Source organism: Cynocephalus volans, chromosome 8 (assembly GCF_027409185.1).
Source record: "Cynocephalus volans isolate mCynVol1 chromosome 8, mCynVol1.pri, whole genome shotgun sequence".
Taxonomy (NCBI): domain Eukaryota; kingdom Metazoa; phylum Chordata; class Mammalia; order Dermoptera; family Cynocephalidae; genus Cynocephalus; species Cynocephalus volans.
This window is the reverse complement of record NC_084467.1, coordinates 25918994-25940659: the sequence shown is the minus strand read 5'-3', so window position 1 is coordinate 25940659 and position 21666 is coordinate 25918994. Positions and strand designations below refer to the sequence as shown.

Below are 21666 nucleotides of genomic sequence, written 5' to 3'. Positions count from 1 at the left end.
AGGTTTAATGAAGGGACTATTCACACAGGTGTGGGCAGGAATGGTGACACACCCTGGGGCTCGCAACTGGGGTGGAGTCACTACCCTGGGCCTGAAGGGGCAGGGGAGGGAACCTTGTTAATGTACCTGGCCAGAGCCATACCCATGGCTCCAGGCCACCCAGTAGGGCTGTGGCTTTTGGTAGAGGGACACAGTAACTGCCAAAATCACAGTGGAGGGGGGTGTAATAAATATCCTGATCTCATTCTCCTCCCTCCCTCTGATCTCCTGCCAGTGTCTCCTGTTGGTCAAACCAGAAGTGTTTTCTTTTGGCTGAAGTCAGAAGGCAAGGGGGCCCAGGTGAGACTGTCAGCAGGAGTCAGCCCCAGGACACAGCAGGGCAGAGGAGCCCGAGAATAGTGAGGCAAAGAGCAGCCAGCCCAGGAGTGTCTCTCTGTTACACGGAGGGGCTGAGAGACTGAGAGACAGAGTGGCTGTGCTTGTCTTTCAAAGCAGAGTCTGTGCCTGATGCCAAAACACCCTTTCTCATCCTTCCAGGCCCAGATTACTTTGTCCTCCAGACTGTCCCCAGTCCTGAAGTTCGTCTCTTCCATCCCTGGCTTCCCTCTTCTCGGTGCCTATCACATCACTCAGCTCCATGATTTGGCATTATTCTCTATGTAGGTTTGTCTCCCCAGGAGACAGTTCTAGCTTCCTCTACGCTGAGAGCTTCTTGCAGGCCTGGGCCAAATAAGGCCATTTGCTCTAACATGGGGCCCGGCACAGACCAAGTGCCAATGTTTGCCAAGTGAACTTAGTCCTGTGGCCTCACTTACCTCACTCTGCCTTGGTATCTGCAATCTGTGTGTCTGTCTCCCCGAGCAGCTGGGGCTCCCCGGTGAGTGGCCCAGGCCTGGCACAGAGCAGGCATCAAATGTTGCTTGAATCAGCCTAGGTAGAACAATCCTTCTTTCCTTCACTCACTTAATAATTTTTTGAGGTCCTACTATGTGTCAGGCTCTGTGCTGGACCCTGGGGACCAGCAGTAAACAAGAAATACAAAGTAAACAAGAAAACACAGTCACACAACACACACACACACACACACACACACACACACACACACACACACACACACACACACACACACACACACACACACACACACGGGGCTTCCATTCTCTTTTTGGTGGTGGGGAGCTTCCATTCTAGTGGGGGAAGTGGAGAAGGAAGGAATTGAAAATAAACAATATTGTTAGAGATTGTGACAAGTGCTACACAGAAAACAAACAAGGTGACTAGATAAACAGTGAATGGGTGGACATTACAGGTGGGGCGGAGGTGGGGCATCAGGGAAGGCCTCTCTGAGAAGATTACTTATGAGGTGAAGCCTGAAGGAGAACAGAAGCTGGGAGGTGAGGAGCTGCAAAGGGTGTTCTAGGCAGAAGGAAGAGCAAGAACAAAGGCCTGGAGGTGGAGGAGTTTCCGAGACCCTGGGGGGATTCAGTGTTTCAGCCTAAAGAAGGGCTTAGGGGGAGGTAAAAAGGGGTTAAGGACTTCAGTCTTGGGGGACTGCCCAAGGCCAGCTCCTGGGCTGGGGGTTGGAGGGGAAAGGACAGCCTTTCTGAATGCCACCCTTGCTGCCTGTTGCTTAGCGCCCACAGCAAACAGTGCAGCTGGCAGGCCTTGCCCTTGCTCCCTTCGCTGTCCTCTGACTGGCAGCAGATGTCAAGCAACCAGCAGCTGAGGCTTTGCCAGCCTCCTCCCCTGGAATATTTCAGGGGTAAGTAAGCAAATGACCCTCAGCCTCCAAAACCCAACTTTTTCTCATGAATACCTTACAAGGGTGTATTTGACTGCCCTGGGTGTTAATCTTCCACCCTCTTGCATTAGACAGAGAGATATAAATATACAGCCACAGGCAGCACACTCACAGACAGGGATGCATGAACATGTAACACAGGCCCCAGTCACACACAGGACACTACACACCCATTTGTGAGCATCCGTATCCCCCCCATCACACTTAGCCCCCAGTCATGCACAGGCACACAATCACAATTACACACATGCCCCCAAAACACAGTCACAACAGCCAGCCCCCCATCACAGCCACTCTACCACGGGCACAACAACCACACACATTCATCCTGCAATCATACAATCACAAGCCCACATGCCCACATGCAGATATGTACCTTATAGTCATCACAGAGTCACACATGGGCATACAACTTCACAACCCTCCCCCCCATACCACACACAAAATCCTGACCATATGTTCCTACTGGCCGGCTGTGGACACACCAATCACAACACACAAGCCCACACACATTGAACAATGGCATGATCGCCCCACCCCCTCCCCGTGCTCCAGGCGGTTCGGATTAAACACACGGATGGGGCGGATGGGGCTGGATCGGCCGGCAGGCTTGTTACAGGGCACAGCATTCTTCTGCGATTGTGTCAAAGACCTCCCAGACTAGAGGGCCTAAGTGGAAAAAAGGAATCAGAAGAGAGAATGCCCGAGGCCTGGGTCTGGGAAGTTGGCCCAGAGGCGCCTCTCTTGGGGAGAAAGACTTTAGTGTTGAAGTTTGACCCCGACGCTGGTGGGCTGAGGACTTGGGTGAGGGGGTTCACCTCGAAGTTGTCAGAAGTCGGGCAGAGACCCCAGGAAACCTCCAAGGGTGGGGCGGTGTTAAATATGGACTCAAGGCTGCAGGCGGAACCCCCTTCCGTGAGTCCTCCCACCATCCCCAGGCCCCAAGGTCCCAGGCTGTCCCCAGACGCACGGGTTGCGGCCGTCAACCCTCCAGCCCCTGCCCGCGCCCTGCCCCACCCTTCACGACAGCTGGGGCACAGGGAGCACCGAGAAGGTGGACGCGCTCCTCCCCCTGCGCGGGTGGGGATCGCAGGGCGCCGAGCCGCGGCGGACACTCCCAAACACTTGCGGGAGAGGGGTGCTGCGTGTCTATGAGCACCGTCCCCCAAAACTTCCCCCAAACCCCCGACCTCCCAGGGGAAGTGCCCTCCCGGGGCCGTAGAGCCCCCCTCCTCCCCTCCGCCTGCAGTCCCACCGGGACCCCGGGAAGGGTGGAGAGAAGGAAGGTTCGGGAAGATCTCGGGGCTGGCTGGTTTTGGAAACGCCGCTAGCCCGTCCCTCACCCCCACCCCTGGCCCGGGGAGGGGCGGCCTCTCCCCGCGCCCCCTCCCGCGCGGCCCGCTCCCTCCTCCCCCGGGCAGGGGCGTGGGCCAAGTGGGCGCGCCCGGCCGGGCCGGGATCCGGTGTCGGCTGCAGCTGGCAGTGCGGCGGGCGCGGGCGCCGGAGCGAGCGGCCCGCGGGGCGGGCTATTAATAACGCGGCCGCCGAGCCCGGGGTCGCGCAGCCATGGCCAGCCCGGAGCCCCGGCATGGCGGGGACGGCGCCGCCCAGGCCGCGAGGTAGGACTGTCCGAGGCCCGCGTCGCCGCCCCTTTGGGGAGGGGGTACTATCCGGGTTCCCTTCCCCCACACACGGGCACCTTTCTCCTGGCTGGGGGTAGTGGTCCAGCCGGGGTGGGGCACGGGGCGCAGCAACCCAGTGAAGGGAGATAGGGGGGTCCGGCACCTCCGTTTGTCTGTGGATTTTGCTAATACCACTCCCCTCCCACGGGCTGTGTGAGAATTAACCCTTTCAGGCTTGTGGGCATCAACCCCTCAAATGCCATTTGGCCCAGAGACTCTCTTTCCTGCATTCCTCACTCCAAATGTCAACTGGAGATGGAAGCCTCCAGTTGCTGAATTCACTGTGAGGACGCCACTTGGTGCAAGGTTGGGCACCTGCCAGCCTGAAGTTAAGAGTCTGTTCAGGCAGCTTGTTCTCTCCAGTCTGGCCAGGGTTGGGGTTGGGGCTCAGGGGAGAGTCTACTGCTCCAGACCAGCAGGAAGGCCCTGGTTGGGCAGGGGGCTGGAGAAGAGGCCCTCCTCCATCTAGCCACACTGTCAGCCACCACTGGTTAGGGGAAAGGACCTGTGGCTGAAAGGTTTGGGGTGAGTGAATAGGGAGTATTTCTGCCCCAGGTCAGACTGTGGCCATGGGACTTCTCCGTGTACCAAGAAGTGGAGGTGCAAATACACACCTCCTGACATTCCTTCACTGTCACATGAAAGCATAAAGCTGAACACAGTCTTACACATACACTCAACTGCATTGCCTTACACACATAACAGGTTCGCTCTGAGTCAGACACAATGACTCTCACCAGCAATGTCACACACACTTCCAGCCATAGCCCTGATGGACAGGGTTGGGGAGCTGCTAGAGTCTTTTGGGGATGGGGACAGAGTGGCAGAGGTAAGCCGCCTGGGATCCAAGGAAGCCTCAGCTCAGGGGCCCCAGTGAAGCTCGCTCTCTCTCCCCTTGGCCTCCCATAATCTGCTTCTCTCCCAACTCCTTGGAGAGAGGCAGCTGTGGGAGAGTAGCATCCCTTGGAGGCCTGGCACTATGGGTGGGGTGACAGAGGCAACATCATGTGTGGTAACAGCACTGCCTCGAAGTCAGGAGGCCTAGGTTCTACTTCCAGTTTTGCCACTTGACCTTGGGCAAGTTATCCCCTTGGAGCTTAGTTGTTTTCTTTCTTTTTTTTTTTTTCTAAGATGATCAGTAAGGGGATCTTAACCCTTGACTTGGTGTTGTCAGCACCACGCTCTCCCAAGTGAGCCATAGGCAGGCTCTGGAGCTCAGTGGGTTTGTCTCCCTTCCTTCTACAGAGCCTCACCCTGGTATATAGAGTGGAATGAGAACTGTACTTGTCCTTAGGAAGTTCACTACCAGGGAGACTTCTGTCTTCATGCACTTCTGTCATGCAAAGCACTAAGTGCTTAAGATGAACTGCATTCAGAGTGCCCTGAATACGGAGATGGGGGGTTGTTTGGGAAATACTTCACAGAGGAGATGGAGTTTGAGCAGGGCTTGAAGGATGGATGAGTAGAAATTTGTTAGGTAAATAGATCGAAATATATTTTGACTGCTATGTGCCAAGCTGTAGCATATGTGCCACAGTTACCTCATTTAGACCTCATGGCTTCTGTAGCAGGAGAGTGGTAAGTACTGCCAGCCTCCTCTAGGCTCTACCACTTATATGAGTTGTGGAACCCTGAGTGAATTCTTAACTGTTTGTGCTTTGGCTTCCTCATCTATAAAATGGAGATAATCGATGAGTGTTCTGTAAATGAGTATTCATGTAAAATGCTTAAAATAGTGCCTTGAACATGGTGAAGTCATTCTAAGGTGGGGAGCTTGGCAGGAACATGATGTGAGGGCTGTCTGCTGAGAAAGCAGGGACTTGGCTGAGTATCAGGGTGGGACTGGCTGGCTGAGCAGGTGTGTTCTTCCTGTTGCTAGGAGCTCTACCTTCCCAGAGAGTACAGGGCTGTTCTCCAGTCAGGTGGTGTTCAGGGAGCTGCATTTCTCAGCTGGATCATCTAGACATTGTTGGCTGAAAGTAGGAGGTGTAAAAATTAACGCATGTTCTGGGCTGTCAAGGACTGGGTGGGTCGCAGGAGCAATGTGAGATGAGGCTAAAAAGATTATGTTGAGGCACATCTTTAAGGACCTTGAAACCGTGATGTGGAGCAACATGGTTCACTTTATGTTGTAGCAAGCTAACTGTGGCACTGTAGAGAATAGATTGGGGTGAGAAGGAAGAAGGTCCATTAGAAGGCTGGTTTAAAAGTGTGAGTGAGAGATGATGACTTAGATTAGGGCCCTGGCGGTGGGATAAAAAGAGGGAGATGGAGACTGGTGATGTTCTGTGATAGAAAAGTAAGTTCTCAGTGCATTGTCTATATAGAAGAGGGAAAGAGCTGTCAAAAGATTTCTCGCCTAATCAACCTGGAGTATGGTGATGTTTTTCTGAGCTGGAGAATACAGGTGCAGCAAGCTTGGGGAAAACGATAATTTGGGAGCAGCTGAGTTTGAGGTGCCAAGTGACATCAGGTGACAATATATAAAAATCACTTCCTCTCCGCTAAAGTGATGTGAGTGGGGCCGAGCCCGTGGCGCACTCGGGAGAGTGCAGCGCTGGGAGCGCGGTGATGCTCCCGCCGCGGGTTCGGATCCTATATAAGAATGGCCGGTGCACTCACTGGCTGAGTGCCGGTCACGAAAAAGACAAAAAAATAAATAAATAAATAAAGTGATGTGAGTGGACTAGGTGATGGTTGAGGTTGTATTCAAGCTTAAAGTTTGAGACCAGCGATGTCTGAGTCCTGATGAAGCTGCACTTTTGAGGTTTCCAGAGGGCCACGCTGAGATGCAGAAAGGGAAACCAGGGATTCATGGGGTGTTAGACAGGAGAACAGAGCATATAATGATTTACAATAAAAATAATCTTTATCGGGAACTTGGAGTTGGACACAGGTAGGGGATTTTTCTTTTTTTTTTTCGTGACCGGCGCTCAGCCAGGGAGTGCACCGGTCATTCTTATATAGGATCCGAACCCGCGGCGGCGGGAGCGACGCCGCGCTGTTAGCGCAGCACGCTACCGAGTGCGCCAAGGGCTCAGCCCCCAGGTAGGGGATTTTTCAATTCCAATAAATCAAATTCTTTGATACATGTGGCTTTTCATTTACGCTTTATATCTCAAAACAACAAAAAAAGCTTCTTCAAAACTACACTCAAATTTAGTCTGTTTTATAACTGGTGCGCACTGACAATCTGAGTTTCCTTGAGTACATTAACCACTTTTTTTTGTGTGCGTGTGACCGGTAAGGGGATCGAAACTCTGGGCTTGGTGTCGCCCACAGCGCGCTCAGCCAGTGAGCGCACTGGCCATCCCTATATAGGATCCGAACCTGGGGCCTCGGTGCTCCCAGTGCCGCACTCTCCCGAATGAGCTACGGGTTTGGCCCTTACATTAACCATTTTTAACCTTAGTTCCCTAATCTATAAAATGGGGATAATACATGTAATTACCTCATAGAATTGTTAAGAGGATTACATTTGGGGAGGGGAGGAGGCGGTCTGGCCGATCAAGGGATCCAAACCCTCAACCTTGATCTTTTTTTTTGTTTTTTCAAAGATGACCGGTAAAGGGATCTTAACCCGTGGCCTTGGTGTTATCAGCACCACACTCTCCCAAGTGAGACAAGGGCCGGCCCTCGACCTTGATCTTGATGTTAACCTCGATCTTGATGTTAACCTCTAACCAACTGAGCTAACTGGCCAGTTCCCTGTTATGAGGATTAAATGTGTTGATACATATACAGCATTTAGAACAGGGCCTGGCACAAAGTAAGCCCTTAATAGTTGTAATTTACGATTATTATTTCTATAGTATTTTATATTTTCAAAATATTGCTCAGAGATACATTTGAAACAGTAAAGACCAAAGTTATTTGAAGGCAAAGAAGCAGGAGAGCATTTCCCAACAGGAACTGAGTAAGCTGATAGGCAATAGAGAGGCTGGGTCAAGGAGCTCCTATATTGGAATCACAGCATCTGAATTCAAAAGCCTTTGACAAGCTAGAAGGATAAGCCAATTCAAACAAGATGAAGTTTCACAGCAACAAGAGATGTGGCTTAAAAGCACATGGTGTGAAAAAGTCTTAAAGATTTTAGTCAAACTCAGCAGTTGTCAAGAATATAACGCAGCTACCCTATATGCTAAGACAATCTTGGCTGCCTCAGTAGGAGTATAGATAGTGTCCAGAGATTTCCTTGCCCAGAACACACCTGGGGTATTGCTTCCTATACCCATCCTCAAAGGACGGTGATAGTCTGGACCTGATCAGAAGGAAGTGACCTAAATGAGGAGGGCACGGAAACCTTGACATGTATGGAATTATTGAAAGATTAGTTAGTTATCTGTGTTTAAATAACTTACATGTCTGATTCTAGAAGGGAAAATCAAGTCCAGCAGGTAAAAATTGCAAGGAAGAAGGATTTACCTCAACACTGGAATTTTATTATGGCTATGGAACAAATAGAGATGCCTCAGGTGTGAGTTTCCTGACCTTGAAGATACATAAGCAGAAGCTAGACAGTGACACTGAGGATGTTGTCAGGGGACCTAAACAATGGACTGTGTGTATGAGGGGATAGATGCATAGAGGGAAGGGAGCAGACAAGTGACTGCTGAGGTCTGAGAACCTGTTATAATTTAGGCTTCTTGCTAATAGCCCAATCACGAACCCTCCTGGGATGCTGGCTGCCTTTTCACTTTAAATTATTTCTCTTGAAGGGAAACAAGAGCAGAGAACAATTCTCCTCTTCAAGAGAACTCTGAATCCCTGACTGAGGCAGAGACCTTGAACCCAGCAGCTACTCTATCTTTGGAGGGGACCCTGAACCTAGACGACATTTTCTACCTGTGGGACACAGGTGACCTTGATGAGACACTCTATGTGGAAGAGACTGAAAGGCCAGAGGAGACATTGTATATTGAGGAGACCAGGCAGCCAGATGAGGCACTGTATGTGGAAGAACCTATGAATCCAGAGGAGACACTGTCTGTGGAGGAGACTGTGAAGCCAGATAAGATACAGTTTGTGGAGGAGCCCGTGGAGCCAGGAAAGACCACAAGCCCAGATCTGATTGTTCACGGGGGAGAGACAAGGGAGGAGAAATCTAACCCAGATGAGAACCTCAGAGCCGAGCCTAACCCCAGCACAGAGGAGAACCTGAGCATAGAGGACCTGGAATTGCTCGAGGGGCGTTTCCAGCAGTGTATCCAAGCTGTGGCCCAGCTGGAAGAGGAGAGGGATCAGCTCATCCATGAGCTTGTGTTGCTCCGGGAACCAGCCCTGCAGGAGGTGCAGCAAGTCCATCAGGACATCCTGGCTGCCTACAAGCTGCATGCCCAAGCAGAGCTGGAGAGGGATGGGCTAAGGGAGGAGATCCGGCTGGTCAAGCAGAAGCTGTTCAAGGTGACAAAGGAATGTGTGGCCTACCAATACCAGCTGGAGTGCCGCCAGCAGGATGTGGCTCAGTTTGCTGATTTTCGGGAAGTGCTGACTACACGGGCAGCCCAGCTCTCCGAGGAACTGGCCCAGCTCCGGGATGCCTATCAGAAGCAGAAAGAGCAGTTACAGCGACAACTAGAAGCACCCCCAAGCCAGAGGGATGGGCACTTTCTCCAGGAGAGCCGGCGGCTCTCTACCCAGTTTGAAAATCTCATGGCAGAGAGCCGCCAGGGCCTGGAGGAGGAGTATGAGCCTCAGCTACTGCGGCTCCTAGAGAGGAAGGAAGCTGGGACCAAAGCTCTGCAGAAAACCCAGGCTGAGATCCAGGAGATGAAGGAGGCTCTGAGACCCCTACAAGCAGAGGCCCGGCAACTCCACCTGCAAAACAGGAACCTGGAGGATCAGCTCACACTTTTGAGGCAAAAACGAGATGAAGAGGTGCAGCAGTACAAGGTAGGCCCATTGGTAATGAAAGGAAGTAAGGTTTTTTAACCTGAGGATGGAAAGGGTGACTAGAGTCAAATGTGTTTGGGGCTGAAGGATACTATCATATGTAGGAACAACTTATTCTTCCGGGCCATTCACTCACTTTTCCCCTCCATCCTTCATTTATTACATTCATTCAGACCTGTGTTATGGGCTGAAAGTTACCTGCACTCTTAGTTTACACAGCATTTTTACACCAATTATCTCATTTGATCTTCACATTAATCCCATAAGTCAGGTATTCTCATTTTTTATAGATGAGGAAATGGAGGATAAGTGAATTGGAGTAGTTTGAACCCTGGTCTACCCAACTCCAAATATTTCAGTGCTCTTACCACAGCATCCTTTTTTTTTTTTTTTTTTTGCATTTGCAGCTGGTCAGTACAAAGAACCCATGACCTTGGTGTTATAACGCTGTGCTCTAACCAACTGAACTAACCGGCCAGCCCAACAGCCTCCTTTTCTAATTCCAACTGAATAGTGAATCATACTTGGGTATATATAGAGCAGGAGAGAATGAGGCTAGATGGAATTAACTCATTCCCTCCTCCTCACCCCAGTCACACTCAAGTTCCATGTATCCAATTTCTGCCTTAAAATTTTCCAGTTTTTAAACTGGGATGAAATCTATTAATCTCTATTCCTCATTTTCCTTTTTCTTTTTTTTTTTTTTTAAAAGATGACTGGTAAGGGGATCTTAACCCTTGACTTGGTTTTGTCAGCACCACGCTCAGCCAGTGAGCTAACCAGCCATCCCTATATGGGATCCGAACCCGGGTCTTGGTGTTATCAGCACCACACTCTCCTGAGTGAGCCACGGGCCAGCCCCCTCATTTCCCTTTTTTGTGCATTTGTCACCATCTCCCTTGTATTCAAGTTCAAGTTCTGATTAGGTGTGAGCCAGTTCTAATCCCTTTTTAGAACAGGTAAGTGCGGCGCTGGGAGCGCAGCAGCGCTCCCACCGTGGGTTCGGATCCTACATAGGGATGGCCGGTGCACTCACTGGCTAAGCGCGGTGCGGCCGGTCACAAAAAAAAAAAAAAAAAAAAGAACAAGTGGGATATAAATACTAAGTGAATAAACAATTATGTCTCCCTCCTACAGACTGTGAGCTTTCAGAAGGTAGAGAGTATGTTTTACTTATTTCTGTATTATTCTCTGCCACTCGTAGCTCAGTGTACACATCAGTTAAGTGCTGCTGGGCACTGAGAAGACCACAGTGTGGTGTCTTTTAGAGCAGTATTTTTGTCTTTTGAAACACACATTCTTTAGGTAAACTTAAAAATCTTATGCTCTCCCAGATATTTTGATATACCTTTAAGGGAACATGTCCCCTGTTGAAAATGGCTGCATTCACTTCACTGAAGGTTTTGCCAAGCGTTCTGTAGGTTGTATTATGAAAATAGTGGGGTTTTTTGGGTCATAATACTGAATGTTTTCACTATACCGGCCAGCCACCAAAAAAAAATAGACATGTTTTCAAACTATGCATACTTTCACCCACCCAGTATCCACACTGCCTTCCAAATGTTTTTCTAATTGGTTCACAATCTTATGAAAGGACACTTATTTATTTAGCATAAATACTGTTCTTAACAGCTAATACTCAAATAGACATTACATTAATAATTGTAACTTAGGGCAGAAAGTAATATGTGCTTTAAGAGAGACGCATGAGTGTATGAGGACTATGGGAGAATGAGATTATTTTTAGCCATGGGTTAATCAGAGAACTCTTCATGGAAGAAAAGGTGGAATTTAAGCTAGGTATTGAAGTATAGGGAGAATCTAGACCAGTGCTGTCCGATAGAAATATAATGCAAGCCAAATATATAATTTCAAATTTTCTAATAAGTACATTAAAAAAGTAGAGTCCCTTACTGGCCAGCCACCAAAAAGAAGAGTAGAGAAACAGGTGAAAGTAATTTTAATATATTTTATTTAACCCAACATATCTAAAACATAGTAACTTGGTTGCAGGTGAAAGGTGAACAGCTGTTAAGATGAACTGTAAAGGCAGCTTGGGGCAGATCACATTGGATTTTGAAATCTGATAATTAAGTTAGGATTTTATTTAGTAGTCAGTTGCATCATTAAAGGTATGTATTTAATCAGGGGAGTAACATGATTGACTTTCTTTTATTATTTATTTATTTTCTGGCAGCTGGCTGGTACGGGGATCCTTGACCCTTGGTGTTACAACACTGTGCTCTATAGATCTCTTTTAGAAAGGGCTGGTGGTGATGTGTGAAATGAACTAGAGACCCAGAGGTAAGGGATACTAATTAGGAAGCTATTATAGGTAAAAGGTCACAATGGTAGCAAGAATAAAAGAAAGGGGAAGGATGCAAGAACAACTACAGAATAATAAACTTGGTGATTGAATGGATAGGGCAGGGAGGTGAGAGGTCAGAAGAGGCTGACCCCTGACTTCTGCATCCAGCCCAGCAAGGACCAAGCTGCCACTGGAAGCCCCCTGATCTCCCCTGCCAGAATGAGGGGGTGTGCCATGGGCCTCGACCACACCCCCTTCATCTTCCTCCCCCCCCCACTCCAACTGCTTCACAACATTTTAGAATGTAAAAAAAATTAATAATTTTTAAAAACAGGAGGCTGAGATTTCAGGCAAAGATAACTAGAATGGTTATTATAATGGTGGTACCATAAATAGGGAATTCTCTGGATTAGAGTTTTCTGACATAGTACCAGAATTGTAGAATTATCTTCGTCAATGATTTCCATCACAGCTTTTTTTCAGATCAGCTTTCCAAGGATCATTCTATGAAATACACTCTTGACATGAGCTTCTATCACTGTACCATAATTAAAGTAGTAGGAATCAAAGTGTAAAGGACCCAGTCCTTTCTGAAGTGGATTCCTAAACTGTTTGTGTATTTCATCTGATTAGCTTTGAAGGACGCCCCTTTAATTTGTAGGCTACTCTCCACTCTTAACAATCACAGAGTTTGCCTCTATTTTCACCTTCATCATCCATTCATTCTACATAGTTTCTCCTCACTGCATGCCAGGCAGTTAGCTATGTTCTGGCAATAGAGAGAAAAAATAGAGGGGAGTGGGGGCAGGGGGGGCATTCTTGCCCTCAAAGAGTTTGTAGTCCAAGGAGGGATACCAGATAAAGTGAACATATTTCATGAAATCTAACCTGAACTGATATGTTAAAATGTGAAAAAGTCTTAGAATCAATGAAATTATTAATATACCTACTTCAATGTGATGAGCACTGTTGTAGTTGTAGGAATAAGGCACTGTACCGATCAAACAGGTATGACTATCCTTGTCTGAGTAAATGAGGGAAAATTTCATGGAGAATTAAGAATAGCTAGCATATACTTGAAGTTCTTTGCACGTAATAATTCATTTAATCCTTAAAATCTCTATGAGGTAGGCATGAAGTATTTTTAAAATGAGAAAACAGGTGACACAGAGAAGTTATTTGTCTAGGGTTTTACAGCTTGGGAATGACAGAGTGAGGACATAACCCTAAGCACTTTAGCTGGAGTCCACACTCAACCACTACAAGGCTGAGCTGAGCCTTGATGAATGAATGAATTCATTGGTCCAGGCAGAAGGAACATCTCATACAAAAGCACGAAAACACAAAAAGGCATGTTGTTTTGGGAAGTGAGCTCAGTGTGGCTGAACCGTAAGGAATAGTGTAGACAGATGAGGCTGGAGAAGTAGATTGGGAGCAGACTATATACAGTTTTATGTATTCATTTTTTCTTTGGTGGCTCGCCAGTATGGGGATCCGAATCTGTGACCTCTGTGTTATTGGCATCACGCTTTAACCAAGTGAACTAACCTGCCAGCCTCTTAGGTATTCTATAAGCTAGTGCTTTTCAAAAAAGTTTTTCTCTATAGTCATGGACCCTTTTCCTAGAACATAATTTTATATGGAATGCCAATATATAAAACAGGTAAAAATGGATTTACTCTCTAATTGGAGTAGCAAGGGAACTCCAATATGGGCTCCTAGGGCTTCACAAAAAACTGTTTGAAAACCACTAAAGAGCCTGTTTCTTTACAGGAATAAAGGAGAGTTGTTAAAAGAGTATGAGCTCTAAGACAACGGCAAATCCTGGTTCTGTCACTTAGTAGCTAGGAAACTTTGGACAAATTATTTAACCTCTGTGGCTCAGCTCCCTCACATGCAAAATGGGATTAATAATAATGCTCCTGTGTTATAAGACCAAGGTTAAGGGTTCAGATCCCCCTACTGGCCAGCCACCAAAAAGCAAACAAAAAATAACCTCATATCATAGGGTTGTAAGGAATGAACTTGTCAATTCCCTGCCTGTACCAGACTGCCTTTTTCCCTTTATTGCTTGAACTTACTCATCCTTTAACCTCCTTTTTTTTCTTCCTGTGAAGTTTTCCGATATCCTCAGTGTGCAAGATACCCCTTGTTTCCACAGCACCTATCACTTTATATTATTATTGTTCTAGCTGTTCCCTCTCTTCTGAGGTAAATGTCTTTTCTCTGTCTTGAGCCTAAGCAGAAAATCAGGAATACTGACAATAAAAGTGTTACTAGAGGTCAGATCTGGCGTTGGGGTCACTATAGACAGATGTACTGCCCCCAGATACTGGGTAGGTTATAGGTGGGGGAAGGCAGAGAACAAGGATCAAGCTATCTAGAGAGAAGTGACAGGAACAAAGGCATAGAGATCTGAGTTGGTCAGGCTAGAGCAGTGCTGTCCAATAAAAGTATCACAAAAGCCACGTGTCATTTAAAATTTTCTAGTAGACATGCTCGCTTCGGCAGCACATATACTAAAATTTTCTAGTAGCCACATTTTAAAAAGTAAAGAGGGGCTGACCAGTTAGCTCAGGTGGTTAGAGCACAGTGTTATAACACCAAGGTCAAGGGTTCAGATCCCCACATCAACCAGCCACCAAAAAAAAAAAAAAAAAAAAGTAAGAAACGGTTGAAATTAACTTTTTCAACTCAGCATATAAAAAATATATCAACATGTAATCAATATCAAAAATTGAAATATTTTACAGTGTGTGCACTAAGTCTTAGAAATGTGCTGTGTATTTTACACTCATAGCACTTCTCAATTCAAACTAGCTGTATGTCAAATGCTCAGCTCCATAGCCACATGTGACTAGTGGCTTCTGTACTGGACGGTGTGGGGCTAGAGGAAAGTGTTTATATGGAAGAGTAATGGAGGTTCAAGTTAGAGGTAGGGGTCAAACTGGAAGGGATTTGAATACCACTAGAGAAAATTGGGAAGCCTTTGAAGAATTTTGAGATGATAAAAGTTTTTGGAAAGTCAATCTAGTGGGGTGCTAAATAGGATTAAGACTGGAGATTGTCCTTAATGCTACTATAGCAATCCTTCCTTCATTACAGTGAGGCTGTCCCACCTTGTCAGAGCTGATCGCTGATGGTGCAGACTGCTTTCTCAAGAATGTACTTCTGTGCCTAACCAAAACAGGTTTGCTAGGTAGTGAGGTTTAGGAAATTAGGGCAGCAGCATGCAGATGCCTGCCTCCCTTCAAATGACACACTCTTAGGTGGTAAGTCTGCATCTCTGTGTGGTGCCAAGGCATGGCTGGGCACTAAAAAAGACCTTTTGACAACGTTGAGAATTGAAATTCAGCCACAGTATCAAACACTGCAGATTGATGTGCCATAGGTATATCAATGATGACTCAGAAGACAAATTATTTAGATCCTTCTAATAACAGCACATACCCCAATTGGATTCCTATCTTAGTATTCTCCAAAATATGAGGTGAAGTCACTGCCCTTTTAAAATATAACTTTCCAACTTCAACCTTTTTTGCCAAGTCCCTCCTGCTTCCTTAAGGATCCATGCCATCTAGCAGCTAAGCCAGAGACTGACTTGCTGACATCTTCCTTAACTCATCCCTCAGGCATTAACCCTAGGCAGACAACAATCCCAGCCTGGTTTTGTGAGAATGAGAAATGGAAAATGATCTGAAGGCTCCCAAGGACCTCCTAGGCATAAGCATCTTCATCTTCCAACTTAGAACTTTTGAACAAATTTCAGTCTTTTTGTGAAATGAGTAAAGGGTGCAGGAAATTAATAACTATGATAACCATCATCCTCACTAATAAAGTACCTATTTGCATATGATATTAAGGTAAGTACTAAGTGGAGATATCTCTGACTTCAAGGAGCTTCAGATACAAAAACTACTATTTTTCCTGCAAACTGTCAACCCAATTATCTTCTAAACATGGACTTCTATTAGTCGTACAACTCTCCTAGAATTCTAGCCAATATTTAATTGCTTCTATGAAGACCTGGTTTCTTTCAACTTAAGTTAGTATATTATAAAAACTACCGACTATCTTAATAGAAAGAAACTTGCACATGGAGGGAAGTGTATGAAACTCTCAGCTTGTGAGCTAAAGGAACAAAATCCTCCCCAACAGCACTAAGTTAAGATTGTGAAACTAAAATTCCCTCTCAGTACCTCTTCACCCCTTCCAGAATCCTATTAAAGTAAGCTGTGGTTAACAAACTTCTTTTCGGTCACCATTTTTAAAAGCATTGTCACTTTGTCAAGACACAGCCTCTTTGAACTTCAGTTTCCTAACCTATCATATAAAGAAAATACCTGCCTCGATACTGCTATGAAGATTAAACAATGAGTTAAGAAAATACTTCATAAACTGTAATTGACAATGTCAGGTTTTTATTGTTTGGCTCATTAGAAATCTTGGCCATCTCATGCAGGAACAGCTGGAGGAAATGGAAGAACGACAGAGGCAGTTAAGAAGTGGGGTGCAGCTCCAGCAACAGAAAAACAAAGAGATGGAGCTGCTGAGGATCAGTCTTGCTGAAGAGCTCTCAACTTATAAGTCAGTTTTTGCTGCTACACAAATCTCATCTAATACTGCCTGAGGGGATGGTGGGGAGGGCTCAGGGAAAATTTCACCTAGCAGTGAAAAACAAAATGATTTGGGAAATGATTTTCAAATTGTGTTCATTCATGAACAGATGGAAAATAGCTCTCTTTTTTTAAAGGGCTATGCTACCCAAGAGCCTGGAACAGGCTGATGCTTCCTCTTCTCAGGCAGGTGGAATCGAGACACAGTCTCAAGGTGATCTTTGTGGGTAGAAGACTGGTGCTTGCATCATTACTGCTTTCCTAACAATACTAATAAGTGCCTAAAAATTTTTTTAACATGTGTGTCTAACGACAAATAAGCCATTTAGGGATACCTACAAAATGCCTGGGCCAGGCAGAGTTGACTTAGAATGTTTTGATTTCTAGTAGGATTCAAAATGCCCCAATTATCACCAGGAATTCTGTAATAGGATAAAACATCTAGGCTCCAGGCAATCTGTTTCCTCACCCTACTCTACCCACCTGCTATTCATGTTTCCTCAGAATAGCAGAGAAAACAGCTGTGCTATCAAATTCAGACTATGACAAAGGAGGCCAAGGAGAGGGCTAAATTACTATGTAAGTCATTTTAAAACACTGAGGATGGATGTTGTCTATAGGCTAAGGGACAGAATTATTGCTCAATATGTGAAATAATCAACATACCTATCCATTACTTTCTTTATATAATAAAACATACAAAGGCAGTGGTTTGGGATAGAAGCAAGGAAGTTGTTCATATTCCACACAGACTTACTTTTAGGACCTGGCAGAACTGGAGGAATCATTCTGACCAACAAACTATTCAGGATCCCGCCCCCAATTTCTTACCAAAAAGTTCTCATATTTCTTATACACTAGATTCCCCTAAGGAAACTAAGGATAAAGTATGTCAAGTTGTATACTACATAGATACCCATAAATTTTATTCATTTCCTAGTTAAACTTACATCTTGGATAGAAATCCACAAATAACTATATATATATTTTTTGGACCGGTAAGGGGATCGCAACCCTCGGCATGGTGTCGTCTGCACCACGCTCAGCCAGTGAGCGCACTGGCCATCCCTATATAGAATCCAAACCTGTGGCCTCGGCACTCCCAGTGCTGCACTCTCCCGAGTGAGCCACGGCGCCGGCCCCAAAAATAACTATTTTAATGATGCTTTTTCCTAATCTTCTTGGATTTTTTTTTTTTTTTACTGTGTTTTATCCAGATATAACCAATATATTATGCTTATTGTTTGGGAAATCACTGATAACCTTGTAATTGAGGACAATGATGTGCTTAAACACTTTTGTGTAGATCAGATTAAAAGTACAATAGGGGGAAGGGAAAAAAAAAAAAAGAAAAAACAAAAATAACCAAAAGGAAAAAAATAAATAAATAGGGGCCGACCCATGGCTCACTCGGGAGAGTGTGGTGCTGATAACACCAAGGCCACGGTACGGATCCCATATAGGGATGGCCGGTTAGCTCACTGGGTGAGCATGGTGCTGACAACACCAAGTCAAGGGTTAAGATCCCCTTACTGGTCATCTTTTTAAAAAATTAAATAAATAAATAAATAAATAAGAAGTACAATAGGGAAAAGATGATAATTAATCCAAAGAAATGTAACTACAGAATTTATGGCATTGTATTACCTTCATGAAGTTAACCTGGACATACTACTACTCAGCCATAAAAAAGAATGAAATTCTGCCATTTGCAGCAACATGGATGAGTCTGGAGAAAATTATGTTAAACGAAATAAGCCAGACAAAGAAAAATACTGCATGTTCTCACTCATAACTGGGTGCTAAGAAAGACACACAGACAGACAGACAAGACATAGATGACAGAAAGAAAAGACCACAAAAGTACACTGAACTTTCAGTAGGAGAAAACAAACCTAAGGATACTAGGGATGGGGGAATCATTAAGCAGGGGTTTCGGGGAGTGATAGGTCGGGGAGAGGGCATAAGGAAAAATAATGATTTGTAATAATATGCTAATAATAAATAGTAGAAATTTAAAAAGCCAAACAAACCTGGACATAGAAAATTTTTGACTACCCTCTCCCATCACCATCACATAGGTTACCATTCATTCTGTTTTGCAAATAGGAGGAACCCAAATATTTGCTAGGGGAAAGTCATCCCTGATCATATACAAATCACACTGCAGCAATCTCTCCCCAACACAGCCTGTACTAACTAAACCTTGGAAGTTCATTGTTATAAACTTTCTACTGTATTATTTCAAGTTGCCAAAAGTATAAACTTATTTTTTCTCTCAATCTTACAGGAGCTGTTTAGAAATGTATGGCCAAATCTGTAAACCAGAAACAACAAAAAAAAACTTCTTAGCAAAGGATCACTAAGTACCCTTTAGACATACTTTTTTCCAAAGGAGTGCCAGAGACTCAGCAAGCAATTCACCCTGTGGAAGTTGCAAATCCTGGCTGACGTGTGAGAAAAGATCCTAGGGTTGGGTGGATGCAGAACAGCAGTCAACTCTTAGCTGGATTCTATTTCACAGGCTGCTGGTACTGATCTCAATACACCAAGGAATGGAAAAATGAGCATCGTGTCTTCCAGCAGCAACTCTCACATACAAGCTAAGTAAAGGATGAATGTGTAGACACATCGTGCAGTATTGTGAAGAATGTACCTTGCCTTCAGTTGACCCAAACCAAAAACATTTTTTAGGAGGCACAGATGGAGTAAAAAAGGCAGCCAATTTTCATTACATGGGTTTATAATTTGAATTCTTCTGTGCTATGAGTGTTAGATTTTAAACGAATCCTTGAACAAAGTTAACTTTTTCTTAAAGGCTATGTATGTGGACTCACGGTTTACTCTTAAAAATTCTGTCAAGATAACTTCACTGTATTCCAAAACAACTAGACTTGGAAGAAAGGAACCAATCCAGATTTGAACCTAATAGTTAAAGCAATTCACATTTCCCCAAAAATCTTACCTCATGAAAGTAGTTCTGGGTCAGAGTGATCTAGTTAGTTTAAAAACTAAACAAAAAAACCGAGTAATTGTTAAGAACCAAGCATTTTATCTGGTTATGGCACTTGGAGATAAGGGCTTTCAGAGCCTTTTATTTAAGTACAGGCCCCAGTGAAAAACATACTGGGGAGATTCAACCTCTCTATGAGAAAAGGTTCAAGCACCTTTTCCAAATTTAAATTTTGCCTTAAATCCTATCGCACTGCCTTTGACACTCTTGAAAGCCCGTGTAGTTCTCTAGGGACAGACTTCAAAAAGATGTTATTTTATCAAAGACTAATGCATGCACCTCTGATTCAATGTTTTATGTTTTTCACTTTCCCTGGAAAGGAGTAAAGCTCTTTTCTATAGCTCTGAGTCTATTTCATTCTGCTTGATAGTCAAAGACCATGGAAAATAACTGTCATCTGCACAACCCTTCTAGAAGCCAGAAGACTGGTGTTTGATGGATGTTATATACTAAATAAAACCCATCAGCATGGGGGTTATGTAGAAAAGCATTTATTCCATTTTAAGCACTTACACAGTTAGTCATGGAGAGTAACAGGCCTGCTGGTGAAACAGGTCACCCAAAATGGAGATGGTATCAAACTAGTGGTCAAGGACTAACTCCTAAAAAAAAAAAAAGCAACGCTTATCAAGGATTAATTTAATTTTAAAAACAAATACAAGCTATCGATTCACTCTTCTCAACTTGACAGTCTACTTGTGGTATAACTGTCAGGTAAAAACATACGTCTTTACAACTTGGTGGTCCCAAGTTAAACAAAAACAAAAACCATTTCACAGAAAGGAGAGAAATAATATGAAAACAGCTGAAGAAATACACTAACAAGCAAAATATATTGGGAAAGAGGAACATGTAATTTTGAATTAACTGAAGAAACCAAGAGGAGACTGGTCAATATAGGAAAATGTGCATCCTGGAAAGTCAGGTGTGAAAATTTTAGAGTAGGAATCTATATGACTTGAATCTCCCCTATTTCCTGAATAAAAATGACATCTTGCAATATTTATACTTCATGGCTCAGACACCTACCTCACTTGGTTCTACTCCTTACTCACTCTAGTCTTTACTTAAAAGAGACTGAAAAACTTGGGGAGACAGCACAAGAAGAAAAATAATCACATATTTCCCTCTCTGTGGCTACTTTAGACCTGGGTTTGTTACTAGAAAATTCCTGAAGAAAATTTAAATGTAAGCCTGGCTTTGCTGGAACAAGTCTCTCAGTTAATATTTAGAAAACACCCACTGTTTGGGTTAATAGCATTGTTGGTACCTAATAGAAGGATAGCCGAACAAAATCTGTGTGTCTCAAAACCAGTGTTAAATCAATCTCAGGGTTGAGAGGAAAAAAAGGGGAGTCTAAAATCACAAGTGCAGATATATCTAGGACCCTTGTCCTTCTGGATCCACGCTTCCTTCAGGGTCTTCATCATTATAAATGTTCTCTGCCTGCCCAAAGACAAGAAAAAGAAAGAAGAGTATTTAGTAAATATGAAGGCTATTTCTTGAAGTCAAGGTTTCAATAACTGATTCTAGTGAGCCAGAAAGTGAGTATTTTAGGCTCATGGGTCATCTAGTCTCTGGTGCAACCATTCAACTCTGCCTTTGTTGGATGAATGCAGCCACAGACAATTTGTAATAAGCATGAATGTGTTACAATGTAAATGCGCATGGCTGTGTTACAATGGAAACAGGCAGCTGGCTTACAGGCCCCTGGATTAGGACATTCCCACAAAAATGAAGTTTGGTTGGTCTTTATAACTAACATTCTTGAATCCTTTAACCAGATGTTATTAATAATAGCTAAAGAGTAAAAACAATCCAAATGTCTATCAACTGATAATAGATAAGTGATATATCCAAATGGGATATTTGGCAATATAAAATGAAGCTGGTCACATACGGTATTCCAGTTACATAAAATGTCCAGAAGTGGCAAATCCATAGAGAAAGTAGATTGGTGGTTGCCTAGGGCTGGGGGGACTATGAGGTTTATGAGGAGAGTAGGAAGTGATGGCTAATTGGTACAGGGTTTCTTTTTGGGTTGATGAAAATGTTCTAAAATTGACTGTGGTAATGGTTGCACAACTCTTGAATATACTGAAAACCAATGAATTGTATACATTTTAAACCACCAAAGCTATATGTTCTGAACCTCAATTTATAAATACTTTTAAAAGAAAAATTGCTCTCATATAAAATAAACCCTACTTGTACTATGTGATGAAATACCTATATCCAAAGGCATAATCTTAAAACCACTTTCATTTGAGCAGAATTTACTGTTCTTAGCACTTAATAAGCACAGGTCACTAAGCTAGGTGCAGTAGAGGATGGGACAGTCTTATTTTTCAAGA

At 44.5% G+C, this 21666-nt stretch overlaps 2 protein-coding genes across 4 annotated transcripts in view; one reads left to right on the top strand and one right to left on the bottom strand.

The window, feature by feature from the left end:
* The first annotated feature begins 3258 nt into the window (after positions 1–3258).
* SYNC (syncoilin, intermediate filament protein) lies at positions 3259–20320 on the top strand. Of its 3 annotated transcripts, XM_063103728.1 has the most exons (5): positions 3260–3420; positions 8202–9375; positions 16146–16270; positions 16437–16513; positions 18590–20320. In XM_063103728.1, exons 1-5 carry the CDS (start codon positions 3368–3370, stop codon positions 18598–18600), a joined length of 1440 nt encoding a protein of 479 aa, XP_062959798.1. In that variant the 5' UTR covers positions 3260–3367; the 3' UTR covers positions 18601–20320. The 3 variants fall into 3 exon arrangements, with proteins under 3 accessions (XP_062959800.1, XP_062959799.1, XP_062959798.1); XM_063103730.1 differs by lacking the exon at positions 16437–16513 and having other exon boundaries at positions 3259–3420; XM_063103729.1 differs by lacking the exons at positions 16146–16270; positions 16437–16513 and having other exon boundaries at positions 3259–3420.
* The window catches only part of RBBP4 (RB binding protein 4, chromatin remodeling factor), a 19080-nt gene continuing 17201 nt past the window's right edge, over positions 19788–21666 (bottom strand). The window contains exon 12 of the mRNA XM_063103731.1: positions 19788–20758. Within this exon, the coding sequence (XP_062959801.1) occupies positions 20693–20758 (66 nt within the window). The 3' untranslated portion in view covers positions 19788–20692. The remainder of the gene's footprint in view (positions 20759–21666) is intronic.